This window comes from Rhineura floridana, chromosome 4 (assembly GCF_030035675.1).
Source record: "Rhineura floridana isolate rRhiFlo1 chromosome 4, rRhiFlo1.hap2, whole genome shotgun sequence".
Taxonomy (NCBI): domain Eukaryota; kingdom Metazoa; phylum Chordata; class Lepidosauria; order Squamata; family Rhineuridae; genus Rhineura; species Rhineura floridana.
In genome coordinates this window covers 155,367,898-155,388,599 of record NC_084483.1, presented here as the reverse complement: position 1 = coordinate 155,388,599, position 20,702 = coordinate 155,367,898, and the positions used below count along the sequence as shown (strand labels likewise).

The 20,702-nt window shown below is 42.3% G+C and overlaps 1 protein-coding gene across 1 annotated transcript in view; it reads left to right on the top strand.

Annotated features, from left to right (window-relative positions):
* Window positions 1-5,274: 5,274 nt before the first annotated feature.
* Window positions 5,275-20,702, top strand: part of KCNK17 (potassium two pore domain channel subfamily K member 17) — a 45,821-nt gene continuing 30,393 nt past the window's right edge. Inside the window, exons 1-2 of the mRNA XM_061624902.1 lie at window positions 5,275-5,939; window positions 19,577-19,688. Coding sequence (XP_061480886.1) covers window positions 5,694-5,939; window positions 19,577-19,688 — 358 coding nt within the window. The 5' untranslated portion in view covers window positions 5,275-5,693. The remainder of the gene's footprint in view (window positions 5,940-19,576; window positions 19,689-20,702) is intronic.

The window sequence follows — 20,702 nt, the reverse complement described above, 5'->3', positions numbered from 1 at the left end:
TATATATTCCATATATATTCTATCAGTTCTATAATACCATTAACTTTAAATACATTCTGTTGCTTAAAGTGATTGCTTAAATTACCTAGGATTTCATATTATCTTTGTTTTATATTCTGTTCTATCAGTTCCATAATACTATTTTGATTACACCTTTAGGTTTTTGTATAATAAACAGGTGTATTCATTTCAGTTACAGCTTGGAATCTGTGATTTTTCATCGGTCATGCTTTGCTCCTTCTTCCATTGGGTTGCTGCTGAGCAAACTAAACCAGGATTGAGGAATCCAATGAAGGCTGATGCATAGGCCAGAACTGGACATGATGTGCATGAGCCCTGACTGGATCTCCTGATTAACAGGAAAGGGTCCGGTTTGTAATTGAATGCCTATGCTTTCTTCAGGACCTTTTCCATAAAAGTAACGTTTATGAATTTTGCCCATTCAAACAGGACAAAATTGAGCCTCCAGAATCTTAGGCTTAGCCAGAACCAGCAAACGTCTGACCTTCAAGTTGACCTGCATATGCCTGATTTTATCCTTGAAGATATCAATGGTCCTTGTCTATTTCAAGATAACAAGGACATAAGGCTCATCGAACCTCCAGCTCCTGACCTAAGCATCTCATTCAGAGACACGCGTTATGCTGCAACACAGAACAAAAAGTTTACATCTACGAGGCTTGTCTGACCATTTCAGTAATTAGAGCTATATAATATTATGGGATATTTTTTAAAATGAGGTTTGATTAACAGTCTAAATTAATTCATACTGCTTTATCTGAATGCTTGAAGTTCCTTGCAATACTTTAAAATTATGTTACACTGCTCAAGGATTTTTATTTTTTTTTGCAACTGTGGTTTTTATAAAACGGCCTTTCAGAGACAGAATACAGTTATTCTAATGCAGGGATGTGTAACTTAAGGCCCTCCAGATGTTGGTGGATGACAATTCCCATCATCACTGACCATTACACATACTGGCTGGGGCTAACTCAGAGTTGTAGTCCTACAGCATCTGGAGGGCTACAGGTTCCACATCTCTGTTCTAATGTGTACCATCTAGCAAAGGTGTTGTTGTACTTTCCTGCCTCCTATATCTGTGCTTTGACATCAGTCATTTAACAACATGCCAATCTAACTTACTTGTTACAAAATGTAGCAATCCACAATCACTTTGGTCTTCTCCTGGATCATAATGTGTTAAAGACACTGAATAATAAATAATGCAGGGTTCAACACAGTGTAGAATATCCCTCTCCAACAGATCATTTGACATATATCACTTGGTTGTAGGAAAATGGTAAACCCCTTGAAAAACCCTTTCCTACTCTTTTTTGCAGAGCTTGGAAAAGTTACTTTTTTGAACTATAATTCCCATCAGCCCCAGCCAGCACGGCCACTGGATTGGGCTGATGGGAGTTGTAGTTCAAAAAATTAACTTTTCCAAGCTCTGCTTTTTTGTAACTGGCAAGTGGATTCACCCTTACCACAAAATCTGAACATTTTTTGGGGGGGGGATACATTTTTTATTATTTTGGAATTTTATCAAACAGGAACAGTAAACTAAACATGGTTTGCACATCACATGAAGTATAAAAACAAATTAAGATGGGGAAACAAACAGTTAATAATAGATAAGGCATGCTGTCATGCATGAGTAAGGCCCTTAAAAGGTCATTCTGAATAATTTGATGTTATCTGCAAACGTGGACTACCACACTTTTCACTCCTGGTCCTTTAAGAACAAGTTAAAAAGCAGCTATCCAAAACCAGATCCTTTAGAGATCCCACTTCTTGCATTCCTCTATTGTGAGAACTGCTAATTTATTCCTACTCTCTACTTCCTGTTCTTTCACCAGTTACCAATCCACAAGAGGGCCCATCCCCTTACCCTATGAGAGCTAAATTTGGTCAGGAGCATTTGTTGAAGGCCTTTACAAGTACATTGTCAGGGCTGAGCAATAGGTAGCCATCCACGTTGAGACAAGGACCACATTCACATCATACATTTATTCCACTATTATTCCCCTTTAAACAGTCATGTCTTCCCCCAAAGAATCCTGGGAAGTGTAGTTTGGGAAGGGTGCTGAGAGTTGTTAGGAGAGCCCTATTCCACTCACAGAGTTACAACTGTCAGAGTGATTTAACAGTTGGTCCCTCTTCCCAGAGAACTCCCGGAACTGTTTAAAATGGAATAATACTGTAGTGGAATAAATATATAGTGTGAATGTGGCCAAAAGGAGTCAAGACAGAAACAAGCACAGTGGAGCCCCGAAGATTTTGTTGCCCAAGCAAAATCTCTCTATATACAGGAAGTTTTTTATAGCTCTTCCTGTCCAGAAGGATACAATGGCTGGCCTAGGAGGGTTGGAGAAGTCATGAGACATGCCACAAGATGTTCCAACCCACTGTTCTAAAAATGTTCAAAAAGCTCACTGCATGGGGAAGCTGTGTTAAAGCCCAAACCTCCAAGTTCTAGCCCCTCTGGCTTCTGACGCTTGTATCCCTCATTCATGTTCATATGCGCATATATTAGTAGTGAAGCAGTGGCCGCCTGTGCTACCCCCTTTGCCCAGTTGGCCCTGCCAAATGTCACAACTGTTTCTCTCATCCCCTTCTTCATCTATGCAGCATCATCCCGGGCTGTTCTAGTGTTCCAGCAATCAACGATAAACCCTGTCCTTCCCACAATCAATCTGGCTGAGGGTCACTAAAGCATGTTATTCTGAATTAGGACTGCAGCTGCTGAATACTTGCACCCTGCCCCTCCACATATTTTCAGTTCCTGCTGCAAGTGAAAAATTTCAGACGTGCTGGTGTTGTGTGCTTCACTGGCAGACCTAGCCCTGGTTCCTAATGCAGGATGTGTCAAGGAAGATCCTCTCAGAGTCACATTAGTTTAAGGGTAGCCAATGGAGTACCCTCCAGATGTTGTGAACTACAGTTCTCATGATCCTAACCATAGTTTATGCTGACCAGGGCTGATGGGAGTTGTAGTCAAAAATATTTGGAGGGCACCAGGTTGGCTGCCCCTGCATTGGTTCATCATAAGGTGCCACAGAGATGGGATGCGACAGGGAATGGAAATGCTCTTGCAGGCATCTTTCTTCACAGCCGGTAATCCAAAACTTCCCTGCCTACGGTTCAGAAAAGGGCAATCAAAATGGTCACAGGGTTGGAGCAACTCCCCAATGAGGAAAGGTTATTACATTTGAGGCTTTTTAATTTAGAGAAAAGGCAAGCAACCTTAAAAGGAAATTTTGGCGGTGTATAGCATTAGGCAAGATGTGGAAAAAGTGGATGATACTAGAAGCTGGGATGGTTCTATGAAGCTGAATGTTGGAAGATTCAGGACAGGCAAAAGAAAGTGCTTCTTCACACATCTCATGCTTATACTGAACTCGCTCCTACAAGAGGCAATGACGTCCACCAACTTGGCTTTAAATGGCTACTATTCACAATGACTTGGCTCTGCCTCCGCAGTTGAAGACAATAAGCCTCTGAATACCAGCTCCTGGGAATCGCAAGTGAGGAGAGTGTGGTTGCATTCAGGTCTTCCTTCCCATAGGAATCTGGTTGGCCACCGTGAGAACAGCATGCTGGACCAGATGGCTCTTACTTTGGGCTGATCCAGGGCTCCTATCTTCATTTTAAACTGGGCAGGGGGTAGATGAATGCCTCCTACTGAAAATAGTGAAATGTCTGTGTTGGTCTCCCTTAAAACTCTCTAGGCATGGTGGCTGATTTCCTGTCTCCTAGAGTGGTAGATTGGTTAGTGTGTTGGACTATGACCTGGGAGACCAGGGTTCAAATCCCCACACAGCCATGAAGCTCACTGGGTGACCTTGGGCCAGTCACTGCCTCTCAGCCTCAGAGGAACGCAATGGTAAACCACCTCTGAATACTGCTTACCATAAAAACCCTATTCATAGGGTTGCCATGAGCCGGAATCGACTTGAAGACAGTCCATTTCATTTCAGAGTGGACATGTGCCCTGCTTTATAGAGACCAGCCCTCTGTCTGAAGGGCTGTCAGAGGGCAGTCCTCTATTTGAAGGAGTCTCTCTTTGAAGGGCTATCCAGTCCGGTTTAAAGATAAAGAACCAAAAGAAGGGAAAGCAGGAACCCTCTGCCCCAAAGTACAGCTAATGGTGACACTTTACCTTCTGGCACCAACTCAAGACTCACTTCTTTGACCAGGCCTTGAGGAGGGGACTTGATGGTGTGAGGCCAGCTATGAACTGATGAAGTAGCGAGGGAACTGTTAGATTATCTGTAACTATTTCAGTTGTGTTTTAACTTTATATTGTAATGTATCCTGTTGCATTTGGATTTGTTGTATATGTTTTATGTATATATGTATATGCTGATGGGATAGAAATAGAAGAAAATTAATAAACACTGGGTGGACCATATTGCAAGAGAAGATGAGGGAAAATTAATATGTTTCAGTATAACTTTGCAACCCTGTGTTGACCCCAAAAGTGATTCGCTGTTATTTCATATACACATGAACATTCGTCTGGTCTACGATGAACTTCAACAGTGCTGTCCTAACCCCCAGATACATTGGCTGGGAGAGGTTAGGCCCCTAGCTGAGTTGGCCTTAAGCCAGTGTAAATTATTTATCCTGGCCTATCTATTTATGCAGGCTGAGAGAAAGCCCTGCTGATATAAATTAAGCTAGCTGAAGTTATGCTGGCAAAAAAGGGGGCTGCCAAGGGTGGGAAATGAGCATGCTGGGGGCAATGTTGCGCTGCATCCTAACTCCCTTCATTTACTGGTCCTGCCCCTTGAGTGTGGTGTAACTGATACCCAGGGCTTTTTTTGTGATAGCACTCACCAGTACAGAATACCAGCATCTCTTTTTTTGCTGCCCATGGCAGCCATTCTGTGCTGGCACCCACAGCACTCTCTCAGGATAGGAGTACTAGCATCTCTCTCTTTTTTAACACAAAATGCACTGCTTATACCCCCCAAAATGAAGGTGTAATTAAATTCTCTCTATGAGAGTCAACGAAAGGGCAGAAAATAAAAGTTTATACTGTGCTCCTCCCCTCCACTCTGGCCACTGATCTCCTGGCCAGAAGCAGTCTTAACTTAAACCTGCCTGGTTAGGATTGCTCGTCCTGTATCCGGCTACCTGCTTCTCTCAACATTTGCTAAGTTGCACGCAGTTGCTTATCTTTAGAACGGTTACTCTGCGGTAAAGGAAATAGGCTCTGCGTTCTGCAGGAGCACTCCCCTCGCTAGCCCTTTCCTTCCACGGGCTCTTGTCCGGGTGCGGCTAAAAGCAGGGGACGGGAGTGCTGTGGCCCTCCAGGTTATCGGAATCAGCCCCTGCCCACGCAACCAACGGCCGGGGATGACGGGAACTGTAGTCCAACAACCGGGGGTGCACAAGTTCCCCACCCCTGGGCCAAAGCCTTAACAAGCCCGAAGTCAAAAGTTAACCCTGCTCACACACAGAACATGGAAGTGGAGGCGGTTGCCAGTTTTAGAAAAGCGCAAGGCGATGCCTACCCTTCCTTAACTCCTCCCAATGGATAAAAGAGCCGCCTGCGTCCTCCTTCTCCTCTTGAAGGAGACGGGGCCACGAGGGCAGCTTGGAGTCACCCCTGCGGCCACTTCCCCTCTTCGTCGTCCCCCAAGTAACTCTGCGCCACTCCCGACAACTTCCCCGCAGGCCAGGAGATGTGCGGCGGGGCCTGCAACCGGGCGCCCGCGGGGCCTGCCTCAACGGCGAGGGCCTGGTGGATTCCCCCTACGCCGATGCTGCTCCTCGCCTACCTGACCTATCTGCTGCTGGGTAGCGCCTTGTTTTGGGCACTCGAGTCGCCCGTGGAGCGCGACTCGGCACTCCGGCTGCTGCAGGAGAAGTGGGACCTGTTGGAGAACTACACCTGCCTCGAGAGGGAGGACCTTGAGCGGCTTGCCAAGGTACGGAGGAGGCGAGCCGGGGTCCCGCCACGGCCGAGAAGAGCGGCCTGCCTGAGGGAGGGAGCGAGGGCGGGGAGAGCACCCCTAGGAGGGGGCAAAGGGGGAGGAGGACGACGATGGTTCGGTTGGGCCGAATCCCACAAGGGAAGGGAGATGCCGCATGGTGCGCGTAAAAAAATGAGAGCTGCTATGGGGAGTTGAGGAAACCTTACCCCTGCATCCTCCCCACCCCAGACTTTAAGGGAGGTGTCGTTTGTAGATGTTTAATGAGGGCCGTTACAGCTGAGAGGAAGGCATTTTGCACACTCTCAGTGGCACGCTTCTCTTCACATGTTCCAAGGCTGATCCTGGATCCGAAAGCAGGTGTTCGGGGAGGGGGCGCACAGCCCTAGCAGAAAGAAAGGTTGATTGAGTACTATAATCACATGAATGTGGTAAAGGTGACTGGGTTGGGACCCCGGAGGAGGGAGGAAGTCTGGAAGTGCTTCCACAGAAGGAAAACAGTTTAAAAGGATATGGACACCATCTCTCTGCTACTACGTGGAATACTTGGCTCCAGCGAAGCGTTGCACATCCATGAAAATAGTGGGTCTGCCCTGTCATTTGGATGGAAAGGTGAGGAGAGCTCCCACAGAAAGAGATTGGGAACTTTCTGTGGAAACAAGGGAAGCTGCCTGCTCAGAAATGCAAGGCTGGAAGAATCCCACATTACATCTGAAACTTAACGGGACAGGTATGGGAAAACATATGGTCCTCCAGATGTGGTTGGGCTCAAACTCCCATCATCCACAGGTCATGCTGGCTGGGGCTGATGGGAGCTGGAGTCCAACAGCATCTGGAGGACCAAAGGGTTCCCATCTCTGTGGACAACGATGCTGTGTAAGGAGCACTGTCCAGTTTCTGGTGGAATACTTAGCACCTGCTGGTTGTTGGGATTCTTGTAAAGAATTGTAGGCTAGCTGGACCTGCAAGGTAATATTTATGCTCTTAATCAACAGTACATCCCCAGGAGTTAGCTTATCTGAACACTTTTCTGCCAAAATTGTTTTACTGAAATGTGTTTTTATGTTATGCTTTTTTTGGCTCTTTAACTTTTTTTTGTAAGTCTCTTAGAGATGTCTTGTAGTGACTAATAAGTCAAAATAATAATACAACAAAATAACAATAAATAACTTATTAATAATAGTACAGATTACATCTTAACTTTTGAGAGGTCACAAGCATTGCATTGAAAGGTGACCTTGTGGAGTCATGGAAATCCCCAATAAATGTTACCTGGGTCCTAGAAGCTTTAAGTAAGGAAGCCCTGTCTGATGTCTAAGACAGGGATAGAGTACCTGTGGCCGTCCAGATGTTGGATTCCAAGGCTCATCAGCCCCAGCCAGCATGGCCAGTGGTCAGAGATTATAGGAGTTTGCAGGGTTGGACATGAACCCTGGTCAAATCTTCCCTTAATAGGACTGTCATTGAGATGTTGAATGCATGTGAGCTAGGGCAGTGTAGCGGCTAAGAGTTTAAGTAGGAAGTCTTCAGTTTAGATGTTGCTTCAGCCACAAACTTATTAGATAGCCTTGGACAAATGGTTACCTCAACCTCGGACATCCTTGGATGCCTGATGCAGAGAATTAAAGTGGTGCCATCTCCCCATGGTAGTAAAAATCCAATCACAAACAAAATAATTAACTATTTGCAGCCTTCCCCATCCTTGTGCTCTCCTGATGTTTTGAAGGGCACTAGGTTGAAGGATGCTTTATTGATACCCCACATTCTGCTGCCTGAGCAAGGCTGCTTCACCCTCTGGGTTGGCCCTGGTCAGCTCCTTCTCTGCAATATGGAGATAATGCTACCTTATAGGGTTGCAGGTTTCCCATCCCTTTTATAAGACCTCCTGAGAAATGTATTTGAAGCACTGTGCTATATCAATGTTAGCTGTTATTAAGAGTAGGACCAGTGACCCAAGTATTTTAAAAATATTCTCAGCACTAGATTATGTAGACATTCTCCCATATTTAGATGTGACTGTCTCTGAAGTATTCATGGGAATCTTAAGAGTATTTACTGGGAAAGAAAAAACAGCTGCTTTTTGACAGTGTTGATGGATTAAGTGGACAGTGCAGATCTCATTGGGCAATTGCTTCAGTTTCAGAGGCCTTTCAGCTTAGTAGCCAAAATGAAGTAGGATATAGAAGTGTTAAGTCGTGCTTTGTGCTTCACATCCGTTTTCCTGAGCTTAACATTCTTTTTTATTATTATTGATGCACCACCTAATGTGTTCCGCTTGCTTTACAGGATAAACACAAAGGCACAGCACTTGCACTATAAGTGGGGTTTTAGATACGATTTGGTACATGAAAATAACAAACAGCACAGTGAATCAATGGGGAAGGATAAGGGTTATAGAAGCAGATCAATAAAAAAGAGAGCAGAGAACTGAAATGCTGTTTTCCACTTATGGTTTTGCTGCTAAGTCTTTTGATAATAGAAATTACAAGCTTGGCTCATTCTTTTGAGTCATCTGGTATGTAGGCAACCTGGGAGACCACGGTTCGAGTCCCCACACAGCCATGAAGCTCACTGGGTGACCTTGGGCCAGTCACTGCCTCTCAGCCTCATGAAAACCTTATTCATAGGGTTGCCAAAAGTCGGAATCGACTTGAAGGCAGTACATTTACATTTTTATTTGGGCTTCTATTATGCCTCTGGCACAGCGTGGTTTAGATTTTATGGCTTGGGCTCCACCTGCACTATACATTTAAAGCAGTATCAAACCACTTTACGCAGTTATGACTTCCCCTCCAAAATTCTGGGAGCTGTAGTTTACTAAGGGAGCTCAGACCTGTTGGGAGACCCCTATTCCCTTCACAGTGTTCCCTGGGAAGAACAAATGAATTAAACTACTCTGAGAATTGTAGCTTTGTGAGGGGAATGCTGGTCTGCTGACAGTCCTCAGCACCCTTACCATTCCAAAGCTTCTTCAGGGGAAGCCATGACTGTTTAAAGTGGTGTGATACTGCCTTAAATGTATAGTGCAGATGGGGCCTTAGTCTTTGGGAAAATCTTGCTGCGTTGGGGAGAGGAGTTGAGCTGAGCTTAGGAACTTTTTCTTGTCCTATTGTTCTGTGGTCTCCTCTTTTCCATACCAGGGAGCAACTGAGAAATTAATTGAATGGCTTCCAATGATAATATGGGAGGAGGAGGATCCATTTGACACACCGGTCTGGTTTGCATGTCACAGTAAGCCAAACCATGGCACCCACTTTACTCCTCCTCAGGTTTTTTAGCTCAGTGCAGTACAGCAGCTAAGCCGAAGTTTGGCTTACTGTGTTGTCTAAACACAGGATCATGGGTATGCTCCCTCCTCCTGAACCACAATCTGTAGCCAAGATTTGCAACCTCCTCCCTGGAAGTCAGTGCCTGACTTAGCATTATGTGCAAATGCGGCCACTGAGTGGGAATACTTACTTTTTTTTTTGGATCCTGACTAACCCTAACCTAGGAGACAAAATATTTTAAACTCCAAAAGTCTCCCCAAAGCTGCTACTATTTTCAGTTTGGCTTTCTTGTACCCCCTTCAGCTGGTATGAGGATAATCTGTTATTTTTGTATCCCACCCCTGCTTTGTTAAATAGTGCTTCAAATCTTGATTCAAAGTCAATGATATCAAGTCCACATGTAATGGTTTGAGGATGGGTGGAGAATATTCTTGTCTGCAAGGCAGAGCTGAGGAACCTTAACTTGTTCTTAGTGTTATGGATATGCCGAGTAACTCAGCAGTCCGAGCTGCATGTGCCAGTGTGTGTATTTACCTAAGAAGTGAGCTTTTACTCTGCATTTAAATCATGGAGACGTAAGACTTAATAAAATAAGAAAAAGCTACTTTATTTCTAGAAACACATAGTAGATAGGTAAGGCATACCTAGTTCTAACTAAGTTGGAGGCGCAATGTCCAGGCTTATTGCCCTCATGGTTCAAGAGAGAGAACAAAGACAGAGCTGTCTCCTCTCTCTCCTCAGACTGTCAAAGAAGGAGACAAAGGAAGGAGGGGCAGGTCAGCTTCCCTGAGTATATCAGTTTACAACGGAAGGAAGTTATGTTCAGAAGAGCACAGTTAGAGGTAGGCAAGCCTAGCCAGCTGGAGGACCCTAACTCTATCTTCCTTCTGGAATACAAACAAAAGACCCAAACAGTAGTTTCTCTTGCCCCGCGTCCAACACCCCTTCTCAATGAATGCTTTGTTCAGCCCACAAGGTTCATCTCGCAGCTTGCAGTATCTGATTCTGCCCAACACCTTTGTCAGAGCATCTGCAGTCATGTCTTCCATAGGACAATGCTCCATCTTGTGTAGTCCTCTGTGGTAGGTATCTCTAATGAAATGGTGTTTCACGTCTATGTGCTTGGTTCGTGAACTCATCCCTTCTGCCTCCATGAGTCTGATACATCCTTGGTTTTCATGTGTTATGACAGGCCCAGGTATAGAGATGCTTAATTCTTTGAACAGTTCAAATAGCCATGTCAACTGCTTGCTTGCTTCAGAAGCTGACACATACTTTGCTTCTGTGAAAGAGTGTGCTACAGTCTCTGGTTTCTTACTTGCCCAGCTGATCACTGAATCTCCATAGCAGAGGATGTTTCCACTGGTGGATTTTACATCTGTAGTGTCTTCAGCCCAATCAGCATTTGTATATCCCACTAGTTTGGAATTTTGGGTAGCCGCTAACTTCAGTTTCATAGTTGCAGTGCCCTTCAGATAGCTCGCCACTCTCTTGATTGCTTCCCAGTCCTTATTGATTGGTGAGCTGGTTTTTCTGCACAAGTATCCCACTTCTGTCACCACATGTGGCCTAGTAACAGTGCTGATATATAGAAGTTTCCTGATGGCTTATCTGTAGCTCTCATTGTCTTCCTATGGTTGTTTGTTGTGGTCCGGTTTCAGGTATCCTACTTCCATTGGAATAGGTGCTGGATGTGCATCCTTTGGTCCTAGACTCTTGAGAAGATCTTGGATCTTTTGTCTGACTCAGCAAGAATGATCCATCATCTTCTCTTTCAATTTGTATTCTGAAGTGGTGAGTGACATCACCTAGGCACTTCACTTCAACGTCCTTGTTGAGCTGATTCACTAGCTGTTGCTTGTCCACAGTAGGTCATCTGCATAAATCAGTAAGTAAGTCCACCTGTTGTTCCTGAATCTGCTGTACAGGCATGGCTCTGCTCTGCCTTGTACAAAGCCTGCTTTCAAGAGCATTTTGCTCAGTTTCTCATTTCAGGCTCTGGCAGGTGAATTTTTGAAGTTTACACACTACGGTTTCTTTTCCTGGAACTTCAAACCCTGGTGGTTGTTGCATGTAGATTTCCTCTTCTATTCCTTCATGCAAGAATGCTGTTTTTATATCCATGTGCTCCACCTGCATTTTCTTGTTAGCAACAACACTCAGAAGAGTTCTGATGGTGGTGTGTGTGACCACAGGAGCAAATGTTTGATCGTCGTCTTGTTCATACTTTTGATAGTATCCTTTGGCTACTAGTCTTGCCTTGTATCTCTCAATGTTTCCTTCAGCATCTAGCTTTTTCTTGACTATCCACTTGCAGCCTACAGCTTTTTTTCCTTGAGGAAGCTTGGTCAGTGTCCAAGTTTTATCCTTGTGTAGAGCTTCCAGCTCTTCTTTTGCTGCCTTCCTCCACCTCTCAGCTTCAGCTTTGGGTAAGGCTTCAATTGCTTTCCAGGTCTCTGGGTCTGGAAGTTCATCTCTCACGAGGTAAGCAAGTCTTTCTGGTGGTACACCTTTGTTGATGCGCTGAAAGCATCTGGGTGCTAGTGCTTCAGCTGCCCCTTCTGACTCTGATGCCTCTTCTGGCTCAGACTCCTCATCTTCCTCTGCTGGTGTATTACTGTGATCCCTTCTGTTGTAGAAGAATAGCTCAGATTCTTCTTCAATTTCGCTGTCATCTATTTGGTGTAGTGCCCCTTCTGATTGGTGTGCACACTTTCCTTCATCAAAGTGGACAGCTCTGTATACTCCAACTTTGCCAGTTTTGGGATCTATGACTCAGTATCCCTTCTGTGATGAAGAATATCCAATGAATGTTCCTTCCTTGGCAGTGTTGTCAATTTTGACCTCTTTTGTTTCAAGATGTGCACGAAGGCCTTGCACCTGAAAACACAAAAGTGAGACATGCTTGGTGTGCATCCATGCCATAACTCAAAAGATGTCTTGTTGGTTGCAGCTGCCAGAAGTCGGTTCTGCAGATACGGTGCAGTAAGCGCTGTTTCACCCCAGTATTTCTGTGGTAACTGCATCTTCCAACAAGGAACAAATCAAATGTCCAAGAGGCCAGTTCATGCACTTTGTCAACCCCATTTTGTTCTGGAGTATAAACAACAGTTGTCTGTTGCTCTATGCCTTCCTTATGTAAGTCTTGCATAGCCTTGGACACACAGTCTCCTGCATTGTCAGATCTTATAATTTGTGGCTTTCTGCCAAATTTATTAGTTACAATTCTGATATAGTCCTTCAATTTTTGAAGTATTTGATTTTTCTCTCTCAGTAGATACATTGTAGTATACCTCAAGTAATCATCTATGAAAGTAAGCATGTAAAATTTTTCACCCTGTGATGGTGTTCTAATGGGTCCACAAAGGTCTATGTGGATTAATTTTAGAGGTTTTCTTTTCATTTCATTTTTCTTAGGAAATTTTGGTTTCACACTTTTTGTCTTTATACAACATTCACATTTTTCTATGGATTTACATTGTCCAATTTTAATACCTCTAGCCAAATTTTACTTCTCTACAGCATTGATTCTGGCTAAGCTGGCATGTCCCATTCTTCTATGCCAAACATGTACGCATCCAGAATTACAGTTTTCTTTGACTGTATTTGCATGCATAGTTTCAAAATATTGCCATCCTGGGCTCCTACTGGGAGGAAGGGCGGGGTATAAATCAAATAATAAATAAGAATATTCCAAATTCAAAAGTCAGTTTTTCAATTTTGCAGTACAACACACTTCTCATTGGTCTAAAACTTGACACATTTTGTCATATAAATGAAGTTTACCTCCAAATTCTATTATTTTTGTGGCACTTATTAAATTACTGTATCTTTACAAGTTGGAACAAATAGGCATTTTTTCAGTTCAAGCTCTCTGGTGCCCTCTGGCATTTTGCAAAGTACTCCACAGTGCCTATTTCTTGCAAAAAGAAAAGGTCTCCTGATGCTATAATTACATTTTTTGTATGGGGGCTAATGTTCTTAAAAAGATTTTTATTATTTATTAAATGTGCAGTACAACCAGTGTCAATTAAAAATCTGGTTTTATAATCATTCTTTCCATCAGATACATGGTAATTGGAATGTTTCACTTTAGTTTAGCAATTTGTTTTCCTTTCAGCTTGCTTCTCTTTAAAATCAATACATTCTCCTCTCTCCCTTCTAATACAACCTCTTTGAAGGTGATTAGAAGATTTCCATTTGAAGCAATTATTTTTCTTTATCTGTGCTCTGCTGTGGCTTTGGGCCATGAGTCATCTCTCTGTCCTGCCTTTGTTTGCTGTTTCTGCACACAGTAAAATTGGCTTTTTCAGACAGAGCTTGTTCCTTTCTTTCTTTATAGTCCTGATCTTTTAAGATATGCCATCATCTGATCCAAGTTCTGATTTGATGTTCTAGTATGCAAGCCATGGTACAGTGATGTTCACTTAGAGAGGACGGTAGTATAGCTTTCTGCAAATCCTCATCCAAAGATTTTCCACAACTTTCTAATTTTTGGAGCAGACTTGTAAATATGTCCAGATGTTCACTCAGACTGTGTGTGTAAGATTGTCTCAGCAAGTACAGCAACTTGCAGAGAAACATCACATGATTTTTAGATTTTCTCTGATATGCTTTCTCAAAATTTCCCCATATTTTCTTAGCATTTTTACAGCCCATGCAAACATTTAGTGCCTCATCTGATAAAGCAGAAACAAGAAGAGACTTAACCTTGGCTTGCTTGCGTTTCCAGGAGGCAGTGGCTACTTGAACTGCTGAGGAGGATTCAGGATCAGTCAGGACTCCATGTAGATTCTTCCCTTCCAAAAGTGTGGTCATTCGAAGACTCCAAATCGCATAAGTCTCTTTATCCAGCCTTGGGACGCTTGTCTTAAGTGTTGATTCTTCAGCCATGATTTCCTATCTAGCCAGCTGGAGGACCCTAACTATATTCCTTCTGGAATACAGACAAAATAACCCAAACAGGAGTTGCTCTTGCTCCACTTCTAACAATCAAGCAAAGCCCTGCAACCTACAAACTTTTTTATATATAGTTCCATTTATCTATAATAAGTAAATGTCTCCAGTTGCCTCTCGGGTTGGAATTTATGTGGGAGAGGAGGCAACTGGGTCACTGTAATTCTGTGGTGTAGAAAATGGATTTGTAGAACATGCTTATAAAGCAGAAGCCATATGCAGTTTACCAAACTATGGCCAAAACTACATATTACATTATTTGTATGGTTGACCCTTGAGTGCAAGATTTTTCTTGCACAAATAATCAGAGCATGTGTACACATCCCCGTAGCTAGATCAAGAACATGAGAGGGGACTTTAACCCTTTGTCCCCTGAGGTGGTACCAGTTGCGACTGGACCTTACAGCTTCCATTCATTCCTATGGGCAAGCACAAGGGTGGCTGATCTGAATTGGGATCATGAGTAGTTCTGAGGAAGATATGTATGCATGTTTTTCTTGGAGACATATATGTGTGTGTGTACCTGGGTGTGTTTGTTTTATTTAGAAGAATGCTTTCATGCAAGTTTTGTTTGTGTATGGTTGCATAGGGTTGATTCTTTTTCCCATTATCAGTGTGGGAAGGAAGTTTTCCTGTAGTGTAGAGTCTGCGATAAGGAGGCAATTAGGGTTTATGATGTTTCACCTATGTACCTGAAAATTCATCTTAAGATTAATATTCATCTCCAGTACATGTTGTTACTTATCTTCTTTAATAAGGTAAAGAAATAAGAACTTTCATTTGGAAAGGGCAAGGTCCAACTAACTTCAAAACAACATGATTGCCCCTACCACCTGATAAGAGGGTGCTCAGCTGCAAGTATTCCTATAAAGAAATTTTGATGTCACATGTGGCTTATAGTATAATCTTCTGCATGGCTTCTTAGAAGACCCTCAAAACTATCACCCAAGAAGTTCTGGTTCACATGTCACAAATGGTTTAATTAGGTAAAATAAACTATGGTGTAATGTGAGCACACAGTATACATGTACATACTGCTGAAATCATGGGTGTTTCATTCCTGCCTCACTGCCAGGAAACAAGTCATGGTATTGCTTAGCATTACATCCAAACCTGGGCTTGTGGTTGGTTTCTGTCAATAACCAAGGTTTGTTCTTGGCTTACCACTTGTAGTTTGTTTTGAGGAAACCAACCATGAGCCTGGGTTTGGAGTAACGCTAAGTCAGGCCATGGCTTGTTTCCCAGCAGCAGGGGAGGACCATAGCGTCTGTGATTTTAGCTGTATGCATGAGCATGCTATGGGTTCACATGAAACCAAAACACATTCTAACTGGTTTAATAATGAGATCTGAACAAGGCATAAGTCTTGTTCACACATTATAATCTGTTGTGATATTTCCACAAAAATATATGAACAGCATGTTTATATGACTTAGAACAATTAAAAATGCAATGCTGCTTGTGAAGACAATGTCATTCCTATTTCATTATCCCAAGCAGATAAAGATTACTTTACAGATTTGGAATTTATTTTTATGTAAAATCAAGAAATTACAGTAAAACCAAAATAGTGATGTTTGCCAAAGGATCAATGTTTAGCAAAACCATTTTTTTGACCTGCAGAATAGAGAAGACTGGGTGCAAAGTTGTAACCATCTGAAATTGTGTTATCAATTTCCCCTATAATACAATCTCAGAACATTTCTGACCATAAAATCCATAGTATAATTTTTGCTTAAGATGCCAAAGTGGACCTAGGATTCTTCAAGTCCTGTTTGGTATATTAAAATTAAATCCAACCATAAAAGGGTTACTTATCTGTGGGAATTATTTTTTTAAAGCTATTTTTACTCAGCTTAGATTTCAAACTATGTCCACAGAATATCTGACTGGTAAATTCTTTAAGGGGACAGCAAATATCCATCTCTGTGTACGTGGATTAAGCCAGATTGAAAGCATTGTGCACTGTATCCTGTATTGCCCTATATAGATTCCTTTATTCAGAATTTTCTAGCCGGTCAATCAGATGATTTCAAAATAGACAGTTGCTGGCCAGTGTGGACAAGTTTGTTACCAATAATGTAACTTCATATGCACTAACAGAAAGAAGGTTTCGGGGTACCTTTTTGACCGAAAACAGTGAAGGGGATTTTTAAAAATCTAAATAAACTTTACAGTTTTACCTTACTCTTGGACTGTCTTGTTTTTATGAGTTACATTGTAATGGCCACAAAAAACTGATCTTTTCTCAGCAGTAAGTTCTCCTGAGTTCAGTAGGACTTACTCCCACCTAAGCATGCATTGAATTGTACCTTTAGCCAGCTAAAGTATTAATAGTTAAGAGTTATCAGTGCAGATATGGTAGCTGTTACTTTATTTTAGGGAGGATTTACATGTCCATTTATCATGCCAAAGTGGGCATGTTCAATTTTTCCAAAGTGGATGCCTATCAGTGGCATAATATCTCATGTGACAGAAACTGCTGAAGGTAGCCACACATCTTGCTACAAATGATTTTCTCCCTTTATGTTTACAGTGGTGTGCTGTGTCAGAGGCCAAGGCCTCCTACTTTTCCCTTGAAAGGTGGGAACCCAGCAGTGTTAACTAGCTTCCAAATTCCAAGGGCTGGCTCTACAAATAAAGAACAGGGTCTATTCTCCTCATTTCAGCCTTTTATTATAAAAATATATTTTCTTGTATATTACTAAAATGGGATGGATCAAAAATCAATAGTCCATGCAAATATAATTAATTGCTTAATTTTGCATCTCTGTTAAAGTCCCAACATCTTAATATTAGTTTGGCATTGGAAACTTTGTTAAACAAATGATCACCTCATGCGTGAATAGGAAATGTGAATCAGGAAATAAAGGCTTCTCTGCATAGTCAAAGGATTGCCATTTATAAGGCAGCTATCTGTTTAAATTTATATCCTATCTTTTCCGCAAGAAGCTCAAGGTGGTCTACATGATGCTCTTCTATCCTCACAACATCCCTGTGAGCTAGGTTTTGCTAAGAGTTAGTGACTAACTCGAGGTCACCCAGTAGCAAACAGCAGTGATTGTGCATTATTCTGGGCAAACAGCCACATGTAAAGCGCATCTCTCTGCTTCTCCACTCCCCACACATCTGGCTGTTGCAACTACTGTGGGTGGAGTAATGATGTCATGTGGCTACTGCTGCTGTTGATTCCTTTCCATGGTCTGTACACTGAATAAATTGTCTGCATCTCAACTTCAAGCTGAATATTTCCTATCCAGTTTATATGTCCTTCATCATATGGACCCAGGCTTGGGATAACCGTTAAAAGCACATAACAAAAGCGATTCTTACATGCAGCTGCACAGTAATTCAAGAAAAGCCTGGGCAAATAATTAGGTCTCTATCTGGTGTCATCATGTTAAAAGTGCCAGTGCCAGTGGTGCTTCTAGGGGGAGGCCATTTCATAATCATAACCACCATGGAGAAAACTTTGTCCCATTTTGCCACATAACATTCCTCCTGTGAAGATGGGACAAAAGAAGAACACATGCGCACACACGTGCACACACCCCAGATCTAGCCCAGGTAGAGGTATTCCTTCAGATCTCATTTGTATCTTGATTTGTTGTCTATCTTGTCCTAATGCTGAGGTTATGTTATATGAAACATTAAGTGAAGAACCTTTTACTGAAAGCACATGATTTTAAAAAGTAAGGTAATGGGCTTGAGAAGACAAAGGTGAAAGACAGAAAGATGGGGGTATTTGTGGCAGTGTCCCTGGTCATCCAAGGATTAGGGATGAGGTATCAGAATGCGGATAATACCCAACTCTACTTTTCATCTAATGTAAGTAAGGCAGCACGCATGGTGAACAAGCTTATGGAGTCAATAATACATTGGATGATGAGGGCTCATAAACTGAAGCTCAAATGCAGATAATGGAGGTGCAGTTTATGGATTACTCAAACTGCATTCAGACAGCACTTTATTCCATTTTCCTGTTTCCTTACCTGTTACTTTTCACATTTCATGTGATCTTTCGCATAATGTAAAAGCCACTTCTGCTGATCTAGCAGAATCAAGAGGAAGTTTAGTGTTCATGTCCATGTTAATTGCTTCCAGACAAAATATGTTTTCAACCTTGTTAACCCAGAACATTGTGGGAACTTGGCATTTTATTCTTCCCATTGTTTTCTTGGGATCATGCCATTGCCGCTCACATAACAAAATTTGAATCGGTATTCCAGCATACAGAAGCTCACATGTGCACAAAGGAGTGAGTGGGTGGGTTCTTTTAATATGTCCATTGATGTCCACTGATGTGTAACACCACATCCACTGGTGTGAATTAAATTTAGCATGACATGGCAGTATATTGATGAACCACAGGACTATAATGCAACAGGTACTGCAGTGTGAAAGGAACATTAGACGTGCTTATATTGGAGTTGCACCTACTGATTTGCACACTTAAAATCTTCAGGCTAAACTAGATCCTCCTATGGCTTCTTTCCATGTAAAAGGAGAAAAAGTGTTGAGAGACTCTTATATGTGCCTCCCATACAGTGTCTAATGAGACCTTGTGTCTGCTTTAAGTCAATTTGTCCTCTGTCAACAAGGAGATTGCTTTTATTAGCAGGATTGCAGAGTAGCTTTGGGTACCCTACAGATCAGTCTGTTTTTGTCCATTTATTACAATTTATACCCACTGTTCATCCAGGGAGCTTAAGGTAGCATATAGTCCCTTTATCCTCGCAACAACCCTGTGAGGTTGCTTAGGCTGAAAGATAATAACTGGCTCAAGTTTACCCAGAGAGTTCCATGTCTCTTATGGACACTCGTATTTTGCCTTTTCATGATCCTAGAGGTTGATTGTGTGAAGCAGAAAGAAGGAGAAACATGTAACTTTATTTTTTAGAAATTCTCTGACCTCATATGTAAGGGACAGACTGTGGCTCAGTGGTAGAGCATCTGCTTTGCCTGCAGAAGGTTCCAGGTTCAATAATCTCTTGGTAGGGCTGGGGGAGATCCCTGTCTGGAATCCTGGAGAGCCGCTGCCAGTCAGTGAAGGCAATACAGAGGTAGATGCACCAATAGTCTGATTCAGTGTAGGCCACTTTCCTATGCGTATCAGTCACCTTACACCCAACAGGCACACTATATTATCACTTTTCCACAGAACACAAATATAACCTCCTTTCTCTAGTCTCCTGAAAGTCAGTTGGTACTTTCCCATTCAGAGTTGGTATTATTTCTGTTCGCTCCCACCAAATTCCATTGCGGGACTTGTGCTAGTTATTTAAACTTAGAGTGAGGAGGCAGTCCATGTTTAAATGCCTGCCATGCCAGGTAGACAGATAATGTAGGTTGGCTGAATGGCCTAGTGAGCAGAAATTCTCACCTGGGTTCCTTCTTATCTCCTTGCAGGGCATCATCCAGGCCTACAAGAGCGGACTTTACCTTAACGGAAATACAAGCCTGGGCAGATGGGACTTTGTTGGCTCCTTCTTTTTCTCTGTTTCTGCAGTAACGACCATTGGTAGGAAATATTCTGAGAAATTTGTGTAAAACAGTTATAGAAACACAGCCTTTTTGCCTTCTTTCCTGGCACAGATAGGATGCAAAGATAGCTTACGTATGAGCAGATTCCTGCATTGTTTTGTCCTGCATTCTTGTTCTGAATTCCACACAGAGACAGTAAATCCCAGATTATGGGACAAAAACACCCAATAATGCCTGATTTGTTTCAACTTGTGGGGCAGGCTACTAGGGGACAATGTGAAGTTTGAGGGCAGAAAAAAATTTCAGGAAGGCTGAACTTCCTGTCCATTGGTTGAAAATGAGATGCCCCATGTTCCTTGGCAAAAGAACTTCATTAATCCACACTGGATTTGTGGAGGTAACTGATCCTTAGATATTCCATTATCCCAACCTGATTTGGGTAGAAAGGGTGATAGGAAGAGTGGTCACTCCCCTGATAAAGTTTCCCATGATAGTCTAAATTTGAAGATCTTTGCGGAGCAGATAGCAAAGGCAGAGGAAAATGATGGCATAAACTCGCATAAACTAAACTTTTAATTGGTTGCCAACATTGGTTCAGATTTGGTATTCTAACACATACTTGTGTATTCAGTCACTAGCTTACCAGTGGGTTCCAGTGCTGCGCTGGCTAGTCTTGACATCAGATAAGGAGCAGAACCTTTTCAGCGGTGGTTCCTGTGTTAAGCAATTCTCTCTCCAAAGCAACTTTGCAGTCCAACTTTATTGGTTTTCAGAAGATCGTTATAAACCATTTGTGGATCTTAATTTGTTTTTCCCTGAGGTTTCTTGAAATGACATTGTTCTTCTGATTTAATAGTTGTGACATTTATGGCTTTATTGTGTTTATTTTATTGGATTTTTATTGATGGTTTTTGTATATTAGCTGGGGGCTCCTTTAGGAGTCATGGAATGGAATGTAAATTTCATAAATGAAGAAACTGTATATCTTTATAACTAAAGTGCTGCAACCCTTGCTTTTCAACCATTTCCCCTGATATTCTTTCATTTTTTC